Source organism: Hesperophylax consimilis, chromosome 28 (assembly GCF_061612785.1).
Source record: "Hesperophylax consimilis isolate HC1 chromosome 28, BYU_Hcon_1.0, whole genome shotgun sequence".
NCBI classification, from domain to species: Eukaryota; Metazoa; Arthropoda; class Insecta; order Trichoptera; family Limnephilidae; genus Hesperophylax; species Hesperophylax consimilis.
The window spans coordinates 16079612-16093931 of record NC_142863.1 but is presented as its reverse complement, the minus strand read 5'-3'; the positions used below and the strand labels follow the sequence as shown (position 1 = coordinate 16093931).

At 35.9% G+C, this 14320-nt stretch overlaps 1 protein-coding gene across 5 annotated transcripts; it reads left to right on the top strand.

Annotated features, from left to right (window-relative positions):
* The first annotated feature begins 803 nt into the window (after window positions 1-803).
* Window positions 804-14266, top strand: LOC149410262 (uncharacterized). Of its 5 annotated transcripts, none has more exons than XM_089648879.1 (9): window positions 804-889; window positions 3699-3938; window positions 4034-4145; window positions 4280-4354; window positions 4669-4794; window positions 6130-6320; window positions 8135-8232; window positions 8622-8876; window positions 11875-14266. In XM_089648879.1, the coding sequence occupies exons 2-9, from the start codon at window positions 3747-3749 to the stop codon at window positions 12215-12217; spliced, it is 1392 nt and encodes a 463-aa protein (XP_089505005.1). In that variant the 5' UTR covers window positions 804-889; window positions 3699-3746; the 3' UTR covers window positions 12218-14266. The 5 variants fall into 5 exon arrangements, with proteins under 5 accessions (XP_089505005.1, XP_089505003.1, XP_089505004.1 ...); XM_089648877.1 differs by having other exon boundaries at window positions 3377-3938; XM_089648878.1 differs by having other exon boundaries at window positions 825-889; window positions 3625-3938.
* The last annotated feature ends 54 nt before the right edge of the window (window positions 14267-14320 follow it).

Genomic DNA, 14320 nt, shown 5'->3' with positions numbered 1-14320 from the left:
TCAAATAAGTACTCCCCACAAAATTTTTCAAATCCATGGGGGGGGGTAGCTACGGAATTCCGTTTCGAAAAAGTTCCCCACATTTTTGCTATCAGATCAAATACCAGACACAAATACTACCCAAGAAATTAACCTACTAAAAATACCCTCAAAAATACCTATTAAAAATACTTGTCAAAAATACCTACCAAAAATACCTGGTAAAAGTACCTATTAAAAATATTTAGTCCCGGTATAAAATACTCATGAGTATTTTGGAACCAGGTATTTTAGAGATCTGTCACAAGTACGAAGTATCGCATGGAAATACCCGGTTCTTTTACTGGGTACGATAAATACGCCTCACCTCTACTCTCTTCTGACTAAATGAGTTGCGAATAAAGATATCTTAAAGCTCATTTTCCCAGGGCAGCGTTTTAGATTGAGCCTCGTTCTCCTGAGGGAATGTTTCGATTTTTTCTCAAGTTTATTTTTAAAATATTTTTTTGGTAATGAATGAATGAGGTAGGCTCTGAGTGAGGCATGGACCTAAAAGCCCCGGACTTTTAATGACGTATCCACAAATAAGACGTTTTCCATTCGTTGTCACATCAAATAACCCCAAAAATCATAAGCCGTCATAACTGAAAGTGGTATAATAATTATAATAATATCTATAATTATAATATATAAAAAAAAATTCCCAACCCAATCCAAATGAGTTGAATATCTTTTCCTATTAGTACAACTATTATCTATGCTCGTTTATTTATGGCTCAACATCAACAACGCCAGATGAACGCCAGCAAACTGTCACTTTTATGTGTCACTTTTAACTTAGACTTTTCATAAATAATACGAAAGTTACCTTTCATTTATATAAGGGTGTATTATTATTTATGTTTGTAAGGTATTGAAAAAACACGGTTACTACTTATTTACTCTGTGCCTAGACGAGAATAAATATCTCGACGAAGTGAAAATTGCTTCAGGTTCTACCGTGTCCTGCTCCGGGCGTCGACTTGTAATACCCAACACAGCCACCTTGAGGTCTTTACTAGCGACAGGTGCCGTTTGGTTCAGGGCCGGCCCTGGATAGAAAATCTATGAAAAAAACTTTTAACTTGATAATTATCAGAATAGCCCGAATGTCCCTCTAAATCGGCCTATTATTCAAAATCTATTTGGATGAAATGAAGACTAGGAGTGGTGATAGCTGGGGCTCAATATGTTTGACAGAAAAGCGGAGATTGGTGAGAAAACGATCTAATTTTCATAATGCAGAAAGAGGCAGCTGCTACAGAAAAAGCAAGAAAAAGGTTTCCACCTGTGCTAGTCAATATCACCCATGATAGTGGCTACTCAAACATACAGTAATGTATGAGAGTGATCTGTTCTCGAAGAAAATGTCACCCAGAAACTCCACTGTGAGAGTGGAAAAATGATGCCAGGAATTCATAACATGCATTTTTAGTCATTTTTTGCAGTGATTTCTGCCTTATGTTTCCTGTAATTTTCATCCAGTAAAACAGCCATACATTTAGGCGTGGATAAAAATAATAAGAATTTATTCCAGAATGTATGCAGGGGTAGTGCAATGCAATACATTCCATATTTTGAAATAATATAAATATATAATTAGAATAAGAAAAATAATAATACATAGGCGATTCCGATAGGCACAAAAATGCAGAGTTTAAGTTAATTAACACAAAAATGTGTGTAATCAACCGTTTATGGAGGATATTTGGACATCTTCCGTAATGGAAATTTCACTTTGTTTATAAAATTACTACAAAAAACAACTATTTACATGCACAAAATAGGTTATTAGGTGCTTAGTTTGAGTTAGTTTGTAATTTATACATATTTATGTTGAAAAAAAACTTTTGCAAGTGTTTTATTATGTAAACTTTGAATTGTTTTATAATGCATCTTTTACCATCTCCCCGAAGTAAATAGTTGTTTCTTGTAGTAATTGTTGAAAAGAAGTGTAATTTCCATAATCTGTGCCTATTTAGGCGACAAAAGACTAATAACGGAGGTTTGCTCGACGCTCACATTAAAATTTTTCTGATGAACTTATTACTAAAATCTCAAATGTTTCTAAATGGGTCCCTGCCATAGACATATGAATATTAGTAGACCTGCCCTAAGTGATTAAAAGCGTATTATCCCCACTCCCCATACCGGTTCCATTGAGCTGGCTGGGCTCGCGTACGGCCTCAAGTGATATTTGAAAACGTGACGTCATCATTCTTGTGCGAACTATGGTCGAGGCATCATCGGTTCATTTTACGAAATAACACGGCAAAATGTTTACTTGTACTATGAAAACTGGTAAAAATAGATGCGAAAAAAGAGAATAAACCCAATTGTCGTATTACATTCCATATATAAGCATTATTTTATTTTATTTTAAGCATATTCACATCGTATAATATGAATCAGTTGTTACTATCACATCGAGAAACGTCTGGACGCGAAACACAAAGCTGGTTGGTTGCTGGGAAGTAAATTATGAACATTTATAAAAGTGTCTTAACTAAATACTCTGAAACTAACTACGACTCTGAATATAGAAGCTGCCTTACTTTGCCGAATTTGGACTTCGCAAATTTGTTCATAACGTGGCGAGTAATTTGCGCTCCCATGTAAAAATGTCTATTCATTCAAAGCAGATTTTACTTTTAAGAAGTAAATGGTGATATTATAATGCGAGATGCCTATTTACTGTCAGATTGATTTATTGACGAATCACAGTCATCTTCACTCCCTTCGTTCTTCAACAGTTGATTTTACCCCTCGCCTTTATCTTCTCGTCTATTAATTCCTATGTCTGTGGTCCCTGCGGATGTAAGTTATTTATATTTAAGATTAATAAAAACAGGACCTTACCATTAAAATATTTTATGTAAAACGGAATTGAAATTTTGTAAAATGTTTTTCAACTGTAAAATTAGTGGTGAGCACCAGATTTTATTTTTCTAGACGATGAATTAGTAACTTCCCGAGGTATCCCTCTAGAAAAATTTAAGATTTTAGTAATAGGTTTATCAGAAATAATTAAAATAAACCCCACGGAAAGCACGATTTTCTACGTAACCTGCTCGGGCAAAATCGACCGTAGGTCCGTTCATTACACTGGGCCTTGCACCGAACTTTGTTTTTACACGATAAGGTTAATTCAACCGCAGGTCTGTCCAATACAGCAGAGCAGCGCGTCGCATATTTTTGTGCACGGCTGCTTCACTTACGTCGCTAAGATAATGGCTTTATTTTAGGGTATTGTCTTGTCTTAAAGGTGCGGGCGGTTAAGGAAATATTTACCCATTTTCGAATTACATTTAAAGATCATTCGACAAGATGAATAACAAATATGTGTTTATTTTTAAAGATAACAGGTTCACTGCTAAGTCGAATGTTTCGAGAAACTCGCGTCACTTCGTTTTTATGCTGTCCTTGTGCTTCAATGAAACAAACAGACAAAAAATTGAAAAAATATAAACATAAGACTGAAATGAAAATTCAAACAACATAACCTTCACTATCCAAGGCATTGAAACTGTCTGCATTTTTATAAACTAGAATGTATTATAGTGTTGGTCTTAGTAACAAGTCCACGAGTTTTACCGTTTAATTCAGTTAAAAGTGCAGATCGTTGAATGAGAATAGTGAATTTTATCAGATGAATATTATCTTGAATATTAATTATTCAGGATGATGAATTGAATTGAAAGCAAATATTGAAATAAACAACACCAGACATGACCGAGGACGGTTCAACAGAGGTGCTGGAATGTCATTATTTGAATATTCCAAGCTTAGCGGACTCTAATATGTGTCTGTGTCAATGCTGTCTGTCCACCAAAGACCTGAGGAGTATTGTCAAGCCGTACTTGTACCGCGGGACGAATGAGATCTATTCAGACATGCTTACAAGGTGCTTCTCCAAGGAGGTAAAAATAACTTATAATATTTAAACTTAAATAATTATATTGATTCCAAACTCCCATCTCTGTGTTGAGGTTTGACCTGTTTTGTGTTATTTTAGCTCTCAGCAAATGAGGGATGGATCTGTTCAGATTGCGTCGGGAGATTGCGAGCCGCCGTCAGCTTTCGAGAATGTGTAGAATCTGCCAAAAACTATCTCAATTCCCAGCTAGGTAATATATTCAGCATTGATTAATGCCATCTTATAATGTACTAAAGTAATTGTGTAGAATAGAAAGAATAGAACAAGGCCATTTATTTAATTGCTCCAATCTGATGAGATATTTTTTTACAATGTCTTTTACAGATAACAAAAAGCACATTCCAGCAATTTCCTGCGAATCTCCACCTTCACCAGAAACAATTATATGTAACACGGAAGGTAAAAATTGTTTATGTAAAAACTGTACAAATCAAATGATTATGTAATAACGTTATTTGTTTCCACTCTGTAAAACAAGCAAAGTACAAATAATCACCTATGTTAGTACAAATAATTCTTTGTAAATTATCTATGCTAGTACAAATAATTATTTGTAAATTACCTATGTGAGTACAAATAATTATTTGTAAATTACGTATGTTAGTACAAATAATTCTTTGTAAATTACCTATGTTAGTACAAATAATTCTTTGTAAATTACCTATGTTAGTACAAATAATTATTTGTAAATTACCTATGTTTTTTTATTTCAGAAAAGGAAATAAAAACTGAAACCGATAAATATTTTGAACATCAAGAAATATATTTCGAAAGTGAAGATGACAATTTTGTTGATGAATACAATAATGCTGATGATAGTCCACAAGTATTTAAAGAAGGTAAGCCATTCAACACAACTATTTTATCATAAGACGAGGCGCCACATTTTTATTCTGTATTGATCAATTCACACACCAGCATCGACCATGTATTATGTAGTCCAGGCGTGTGCATCTTAAAATTAAAACCTGAATCAAAAATATTGGTTTTAGAAAACATTTATCTGAAAGAAAGTGCATTATCTCGCAGTCGAAAGATTGGAAGAAGCATTGCTTTTTACCTTAAGTTGGTCTGCACGGAGCAAATTTGTCTTCCAGCAAGTTCGCCTCGACGCAGTTATCTTCGCAAAGATCTTTATTTTACAAACACGAAATTAAGGCAGATAGAAATATTTTTGGTAGGGGCATTAGTAAACTTTATCATTAACACTTTAGTCAGCTACATGGATATGGATTTAAAAAACAATAAATTAATGTTATAGCTTCAACGCCACGTATCGATAAAAAATAGCAATTGAAAAAAATCTTCCATTTCTTTCTGGCACACAACAAATTACGATAACACTTTTGCCACAAAATGAACGAACAATCTTCACAAGTTTACATCAAGTTGGATTGTTAAGTTCATTTCTGTATCTTGTGAAGCGATGCTTTTCAGGTTGACTATTGGCCGATGATGAACAAATTAAATCACGGGATTTGAGTGATATTTTTGTGCTCTGGTTTATATTGTAGGGAACTTTTACTTATATCGTAAGCTTTCTGGTGTGATCTGGCTTGTAAGTAGCACAGACCATCAGGGTAATTAATTCCCTATGAAAAAAAAATGGTTGATTATTAAATTCACTCTGCAGGAGAAGTGACAACTTATAATCCAGCCACCAATTACATAAAAACAGAAGACTAACCAGAAATATCACTCGCATTGAGTTTAGCTCCTTAATCTTCAAATTCGGCAGCGGACTGGTGATCGGCACAATAATATTTGCATTCGCAGTATGAAATTATAATCTGTCACCACCAGCTCTCAAGAGAGTGAAATTTAGAATAATAAAAGAATCAACATTGTAATTCTAAAGTACTGTCACATTGTTGTGACAAAAAATATTTTAATCATTTTAGTCTTAAATCAACCTCTTTTAACAAACAATATAATTCGGATGAATCCATCTGATCAATGCGAAGATGACTGTAATTCGCTATCACTCACCCGCAGAGCAAAATCTATCCAAAACTGACCAGAGATGTCTCTTTCGTCCATTATTTTTTGTTTTTATTTTAAAATTTAATTAAACCAATTTTAAGTCGATTGCTTATCCACCTGTGGTTAATTTTTTTTTATGCAGGAAAAAATAATGTTCAATGCTTTTCAAACACACCTCATATGTCTGTCAGATGTTACAGAACCAACTCATGAACTAGCAGCCATCAAACCAGACCCTGTGGAGACACCAGCAGAGGAGCCTGTGCCACCAGCTCCGAAGGCCTCTTCGAAGCTTACATCGGATACCGACACCTCTTCAGAAGAGGATCTCTTCGAGGAATACTTTAAACCTGTCGCCAAGCCGCCAAAAGTTTTTAATAGAGTAAGATCAACATGAACAGAATCAATGTTACTGGGGTGATTCGATACTTAGTGGTGAATATAAACAAATTAGAGACGTGAGATAACATACTCATTACTTACAATAGTAATAACATTAAATTTTGGCCGATAAAACTTATTGAATTCCTACACTTTTCAGTTATTAGTTCAGCCTGTGCTACTTATATTTCACAAAACTTAACAGAAAACTGATGAAAAACGTAAGGTAAGGCCCGGTATATCAGTCAGTCTGTATCCTCACTATGTACGACGTTTCTCGCTCAAATTTAAACGGGCTAATTCTGCTGCTTAAGCTTTGATAAGCGGCAGAATAATTCCTTTTTTCCAAGTGTTACGCGCTAGCAGTAACACTTGTCAAATCTGGCATTTGCGTCTCACCGAAATTTATATAAATTGCCTAATTTTATCAGTATGAACTTATTATGTTCATCGACCATTGACATGTTGATGTTATTAATAAATTAATAATCTTTATTTTTTTTGGAATAATAACTTAAGGCGATGCCATACGTAGTAATGCAAAATCAAGTGTTTTTGGTTTGAAAATTTGGTCGTCTAGAAATGTTTCAGATGCTTTAATTAAATACTGCGAATAAAATACATCTTGCCCTTTGAAATAATCGAGTATTTTTTAGATAAGTCTTTTTATAAGCCCAGAAAAAAATTATGAAAAGGCCTATGAAAATTGCTTTAAAGTTCAAAATCTCCTACTTACGAACCCATTTTCGGTTATGATTTTATTGTATAATGTGGCAAATTAAGTTATTTATAAAATGATAAAAAAAATTAAAATATTTATGCCTGAACATCCACAAAATAAAAAGGCACTTTTTGGCCATGTTTTTTTCTTGCATAAATCAAAACAGGCGGATGGTGTTAAGCGGGAATTTAAACCTTATCGCCATCTACGTAAGGGTTGTTATTGATAGCGGCTCAATTTAAAATATCTGTGTCAAATTTTCGTTTAAGAATCGCTAAAATTGTTTTCATTAATTAAAAATTAATAATCAATCTAACACAGTCTGCTAAGGTATCATAAAAATGATTTTAAATGTTTCAACGTCAGGACATTTTGTTTTCAGTGGTGGGTTTGTCATAATTTCATGAAAAGTGCACTACTCTAGCAAAACTAATACTATAATTAGTATCCCCGCATGTGGCACCATGCTGATTGAAGTGGGGAACTTTATCAAAAATCAATTTGTAAATTACACTCGCCAAAAAAACCGCTGTCGTTTGCATTTTGAATGTTTGCAATCTCGCAATGACATTAAGGAGCATAGATATACCATTCAGATAGGCAGTAGTTTGGTTTTATATAGAAAATTAAACAAGTTCCTCTATTAAAATCATAGACAATATGTGAAATATTGTTCATATCTAGACTTACGACCTTATGGATTATGTTCCAACCAAGCCGAGCTTAAAATCAACTGATATACCGGTCCTATGATATTTTTCTTAATAAACTGAATTTTTTAGTGATTTTACCAGTAAATTTAAATGGGGTGAATAGAAACAGGTATGTGGTAAATTGAAACAGTCAAGATTTTGCAGTCTGTTTCAGTAATCACATTATTTTATGTAATGTGTTGTCACAACAATCTCTATGAGACCATAAGAGCTGGTCCCAGAAGCGAACAAATTAGCCTGACAGGTTAAAGCAAGTAAATGTTTTGTATGGAAGCGCTGCTTGTGTTTCTAATAGCAATTAGTTCCTGGTTTCTATTGACCCTATTTTGATTGTGAACAGAAACAATACTGTTTTATCTTATTTTCTCAATTTTTTTATAGATGGAGTATGATTTTAGTGAGTCCTCTACTCTTCCATACGCTCTGGACTTCACAGACAGAATTTGCAACATATGTCATAAGGAGTTTAGTTTCTTTCGGTTAGTAAAGTTCATTCACTACATAAAATATTGCAGGCGATCGGCATTTTATCCCTGGGGTTCCAAGGGTTAATCACTTGTCTGGATTTGAAAAGATTCTTTTCTAATTTGATAATTTTTTAAACATATCCAATTTTGAAAAATTCACGACCGTGCAGACGAACGGACATACTGACGAAGGAGATGATGTTGTATAATTACATTTACCATCAATGCTATGTTAAACAGACATACTGACGAAGGAGATTATGTTGTATGATTACATTTACCATCAATGCTATGTTAAACGGACATACTGACGAAGGAGACAAATTACCATCAATAATAAATGTATAATAAATTTACCATCAATGCTATGAAGGTTTATTTAAAAATTGCTTTATTTGCAGAGATCTTTCAAATCACATGCCGGAACACTATCCAAACCACGTTTGTGAGATTTGCGGTAAGATTTGCGCCACGAGGAAAAGCTTCGAGCTCCATCTTCAAGTTCACACGAACAAACGTAGTCAGTGTGAAAAGTGCGACAAATCATTTAAAACAAAGGAATACCTGAATCTACACGTTAGAATTAAACATGAAGGGTTCAAACCTTCATTTAAATGCCATGAATGTGGAGAATCGCTAAGCACATACAGCAGAAGGTAAATTTGTTTTATTATTCTGTTTGTCTTACTAATGGGGGGGAATTACACTATCGATTTTTGCACTCAACAGCCACTCCATTTTCTGTCGAATAATATTGCATGCGACTAGTGCCATTTTGTTTAAAAATTGCGGAGAGTGGTCGCTTGCGATTGAACATTTTCACGGACGATTTTGGTCCACCCACCGATGATTCTTGTCTTCGATTTTTGTCTGACCCGCCGATGCGATCTGTCACCGAATGTCTACTTTGGCGTTTGTGTTTTCAGTCACCTGCGGCCTGTCGAATCAACTGTTAACCATCAACTGGCAGAGCACACTGAGTCGTGTTAAATTTTCTGTATTTTCAAAAATAAATTTAATGTTAGTCGAAAACAAATATTTTTGTAATGAAAAAAAAAAAAATGTCAAATCGATTTGCCTTTGGTGCTGTTGGTGTTTCTCATGTCTATCTTTAAGTAGTATAAAATAATGTCGCTATCCGTGTCTGTCTGTTTGTGTGCATAGTTCTTCTAAACTACGCAACGGATTGTGATAGAGTTTTCACTATCATTCAGAGAATTTCTTCCGGAAGGTTTATATATATAATACATATATGTAAATTATACTTAATTATAGAAAGTAGAGAAAAGTCGTGGTTTTGTAATCAAGTCGTAAAAAATATATTTTCAGATGTTTACATTGCTAACGCTGGCTAAACCTTATGAGATACATCAAAATAATGTACTACGGAATTGTATATCTTAAACAGGCCTACAGAAAACTATGTGATGGTATATGTCTATCTCCTAAGGATAACCCACAACAACGCCGGGTACACGTTAGCTTCTGTAAAATACACACAACGTTTAACACACTGGGTCGACGTACGCTACGTAAGCAATGCATTACGATATCTGGACTAATTACAATCCATACATTTTCTATGGGAACAGATGCTTTAGAAACCCACGCTTCCATCTGCGCCGATCTGGGTTGTCCAGATCAGCATGGGACTTGTAAGATGGAGTGGGTGGTGTCATGCCTCCAACGAGTTGATTTCACATCTATGAGTGGTATGTTTGGTATATCTATGGTTATTTGTTTTGACAGTTGGCTTAATAAAATAATAAACTTAGTAAATCATCCTCGAATTCACCCTCTGAATTGCAAGACATGACAAAGCTATAAAATGCGTCTGCTGACAAGTTAAGCGCATAAAAATAAATGTCAAATCAACTGACGCGCCTGCGCGCCGCGTACTTCAGAACCAGAGACCACCTGTCACGCGGGCACATGCGTTACGAGTGTAGAACCAGTGTGCACGTTGACCTTGGAAAGTAGTAATGCGTGTACCAGGGTCTGAGTACCAGGACATAAAGGTATTGAGGGCAACGAGCGGGCTGACGAACTAGCAAGGAAAGGGGCGAAAGCACCACTTGTAGGATCCGAGCCGACCGTAGGAGTAATTACATATTGATAGGTGGGTCAAATCCCAGCACTGCAAAGAATGGGAGAGGGCACCGGGAATGAGACAATCCAAAGTACTCATAAAAGGACCAGACCCTAGACGAACCAAGAAACTACTCGATATGGACAGAAACTCACTGAGGGAACTGGTAGGACTACTAACGGGACACTGCCATCTCAGGAGACACATGCAGATATTGGGAGTGGAAAACACCAATAGATGCAGGAAATGTGAAGAGGATGAAGAGACTCCAATTCACCTATGGTGCCAATGTCCTGCCCTGGTGGGAACTAGGCTCAGATACCTGGGGAGACATACAGTAGAACCAGAAGACATAGCCACATACCCAATGACAACCCTGGGGAACTTTATTAAAGGGACTGGGCTGTTGTTAAAGGAATGAGGTAAAATGGGAGATAGCACAATGAGCCTATGGCCTAAGTGCTCACGGGAACTATGTGTAAACCGTCTCCGCCCTTAAAAAAAAAAAAAGTAATGAGTTTATCGCATACGTCGTAGTGCGTTTCTACCTTTATTGTATATTTTTTGCTTTTGTTTGACTGTTCGAGTGGAATATTATTTTTTACAGCAGATGTAATGCAAATGTGTAGTGCATTGAAAAGAAAGCGAAGCAGTCCATTTTAAATAGGTACCTGATGGACCAAAAACACTTTAAGTACACAGTAACTTAGTGGTTTTTTCCAGAACAAAAACATCTTGCAAAATATACTGATTGCTACAATTTTGGAAATATACTTAAAAACTGACTATTCTTAATTAAAATTCAAAAAGACTTAAATGAAAATGATACTACGGATTTTCCAATGAGAGGTGTTATTTTGATATTCAATCGTAAAAGATCAATGGTTTCGTTGCTTATGTGGCACGTAGCGCCGTCTTGTTGAAAGTAAACGTTGTCCAGATCAATACCATCCAATTCCGGCCATAAAAATCATTAATCATCTCTCGATAGCGCAGCAATCCATTCACCGTAACTGTTGCTCCAGCCTCATTTTCGAAAAAGTAAGGTCCAATGACTCCGCCGGACCATAAACTACACCAAACAGTGACACGTTGAGGATAGAGAGGCTTTTCAACAATAACTCTTGGGTTTTCCGAGCCCCAGATGCGTCAATTTTGCTTGTTGACGAATCCACCGAGGTGGAAATGGGCCTCATCACTCAAGATGATTTGCATTTGATTCACTCAAGTGAATTTTAATAATTGTAATGCGTTGTTGAAGCGTGTATCATTCCATTTTTATTAATGGCGTAGTTTCTACTTGTCAAATGTCAAAAAATGACAGCTTCAAAAGTAACATCTATCGAAATAGCGGGCTATTCAAAATAACACCTCTTATTGGAAAACCTTGTATATGAACACACATCATGATATAGTATTTTTATATTAACACATACTGCAATTGAATTTGATAAAAAAAGTTTTAAGTTGGTACAAAACTTAAATGCTTGTTTTCTCAAAACAGCGATATTAGAGCTAACGTTTTTTTGTCGGTATACCTACAATATATTGTTTATTATTTGTAGACTTACACATATGGCTGAGAAGCACGGCAGGGAAGCAAAGCAATATAAATGCCAGCAGTGTCCGAGCAGATTCACAATGACTGCTCATCTCAGCACCCACATTCGTCGGTTCCACCTGAAGGAGAAGAAGCACCCATGCGAGGAGTGTGGTACGGCCTTCTTTACCAAGAAGTGCCTAGAACAGCACTACGCTACGCACACAGGAGAAAGGAAGTACGCCTGCCCCGTCTGCACCAAGACTTACAAATCCAAGTATGCTCTGAGTGTGCATAGGAAAAAGACTCACGAAGCGAGCGGCCAAAGTGCAGAACAGTGTTATGATAATACATTTACGATGGAATAGTCCAACCATCAATTCAAGTTCCTTTCGTCTATCCTGCGAGGAATTGATTCGAAACGCCTCTTCGCTAGATGTACAAAGTGTTGAATTTAGTTTTAGTGAACTGAGAGAATTTCTGGGAGCCAAACGCAATAATGGTTAGTTGTATATAATTGGAATAGCATTATAAAGTATTTTATATAGTTGTTCGAGTTGAAGTCCACGGCACTTTACGCAAAGTTATCGAAATCAAATGAAGACATTAATTAAGGCATGCTACGCTTATACCAACATTAAATGGAGGTATCTAATTAGTAAGACGATCATTGTCCAGCATCCCTTCTAAAAAAAGTCACTGACTGCCACCGATCATCATAATTGACACACCCCCTTAAAGGGGGTGGTTAGTCCTTGTCCTTGCTCAAACACAGGTGACTTTTGGTCATCGTTATGTTTCCCTTTAAATTTGTAGAATATTGATGCTTTTAAATATGATTTAAGATTTTCACGGCCAAAAGTATTTTTGTTATTTGTTTTTGGGGTATTATGCCGTGTTGCGCTAACTCCTTCTTTAGCCAACGTTTCGGACAGCATTGCAGTGTCCATCATCAGGGCTGACGGCTTTGACGGCTTTGACGGCCGGCATAGTCCAGTGGTAACGCATTGGACTGCCATTCCGAAGGTCGCGGGTTCGAACCCGGCGTGCGCAAATAAATTTTATTTGATTAATTTGTGTTATTTCACAATTAATTAATTAAAATAATATATAGTATATTTGCGGCACGTTCCAGAGTGGAAGATACTACCAGTATCGCCCTGGTGTAAGACCACCATTCAGAATTGAAACGTTGCTCCAAATGGCTTTAGCCGTGTTTAGTGACTAGATCTGAATAGCCAGGTACTTCCCCACCTTCCTCTTTCCCTTCCCCATTTACCTTCAGCCTCACAACATCCCCCAATTGGGGATGCCATAGTCTCACTGGCTCCAGACGGGAGCAGTTGGGACTCTTGTGAGGTATTCACTATAAAAAAAAAAAAAAAAGATGCATCTGCTTTTAAATATGACACATCTGCCCTGATGATGGACACTGCAATTTTGTCCGAAAAGTTGGCTAAAGAAGGAGTTAGCGCAACACGGCATAATACCCCAAAAACAAATAACAAAAATTGATGCTTTTGTTTTTTTTACTATATTATTCCAACTATTAATGTGAGTTTGTTCCAAGTTATCGTTTGTTTTCTGCTGAAATTTCATTACTGTTCACTATAATGTATAAAAATACTAATCCATCATACAATCTGTACCCGAGAAGCATGCAGATGCTTCTATATTTATCCTACAACCATTATTTAATATCATCATGATGAAAGAGAAAGGGGCCTTTTTGGCCCGGAGCTCTGTATGCCAATATTTCAAAAGTCAAAGTATGCTTCTCGGGTACAGATATACACGGTGTCCGGAAACTCGTAGTACAAGCGGGAAACTGGAGAATCTACACCACATGGGGAACCCAAAAAAACATAAAGTTTTTTGATTTGAGCATTTTCAAAAAAAAAAAAAAACCAAAAAAAAATATTTTTCGGCTATTTTAGGGTTAAAGTTTTTTCTGGTGTTTAGGGTTGAATAACAGATGTTTTAACCCTGCAGAGCAGAAATATTTTATGATTACACCGGGTTAAATGAAGGGTGATTTCAAAATAATGCTTCAAATCCGAGTTTCTTCATTTGTTTTACTTTCAAATAGTTTTAATTAGTTGGGTACTTTGATCTTCAGTAATAATTTATAAGAATTTGATTAAAAAAAAAAAAAAAAAAATCAACTTCAAACTCGATTTACTCGATAACGAAAGCTCAAATAAAAAAAAAAAATACTACAAAATCGACTCCAAATGTGATGTAGATTCACCAGTTTCCCGCTTGTACTACGAGTTTCCGGACACCCTGTATATGTTACTAATTCCTGTTGCGTCAAGAACACTTGACGGTCCAGAGTCATTTTTACATAATGTAGCTTCGTTTAGTAAAAAAATTAATAGTCCTTGTAGTGCGTTTTGGAGGAGTAAGCATTTGTTACTTATACCAGGGCGGGAAAGGGTTGGATCCCCTCAACTGACTGCCACTGATAA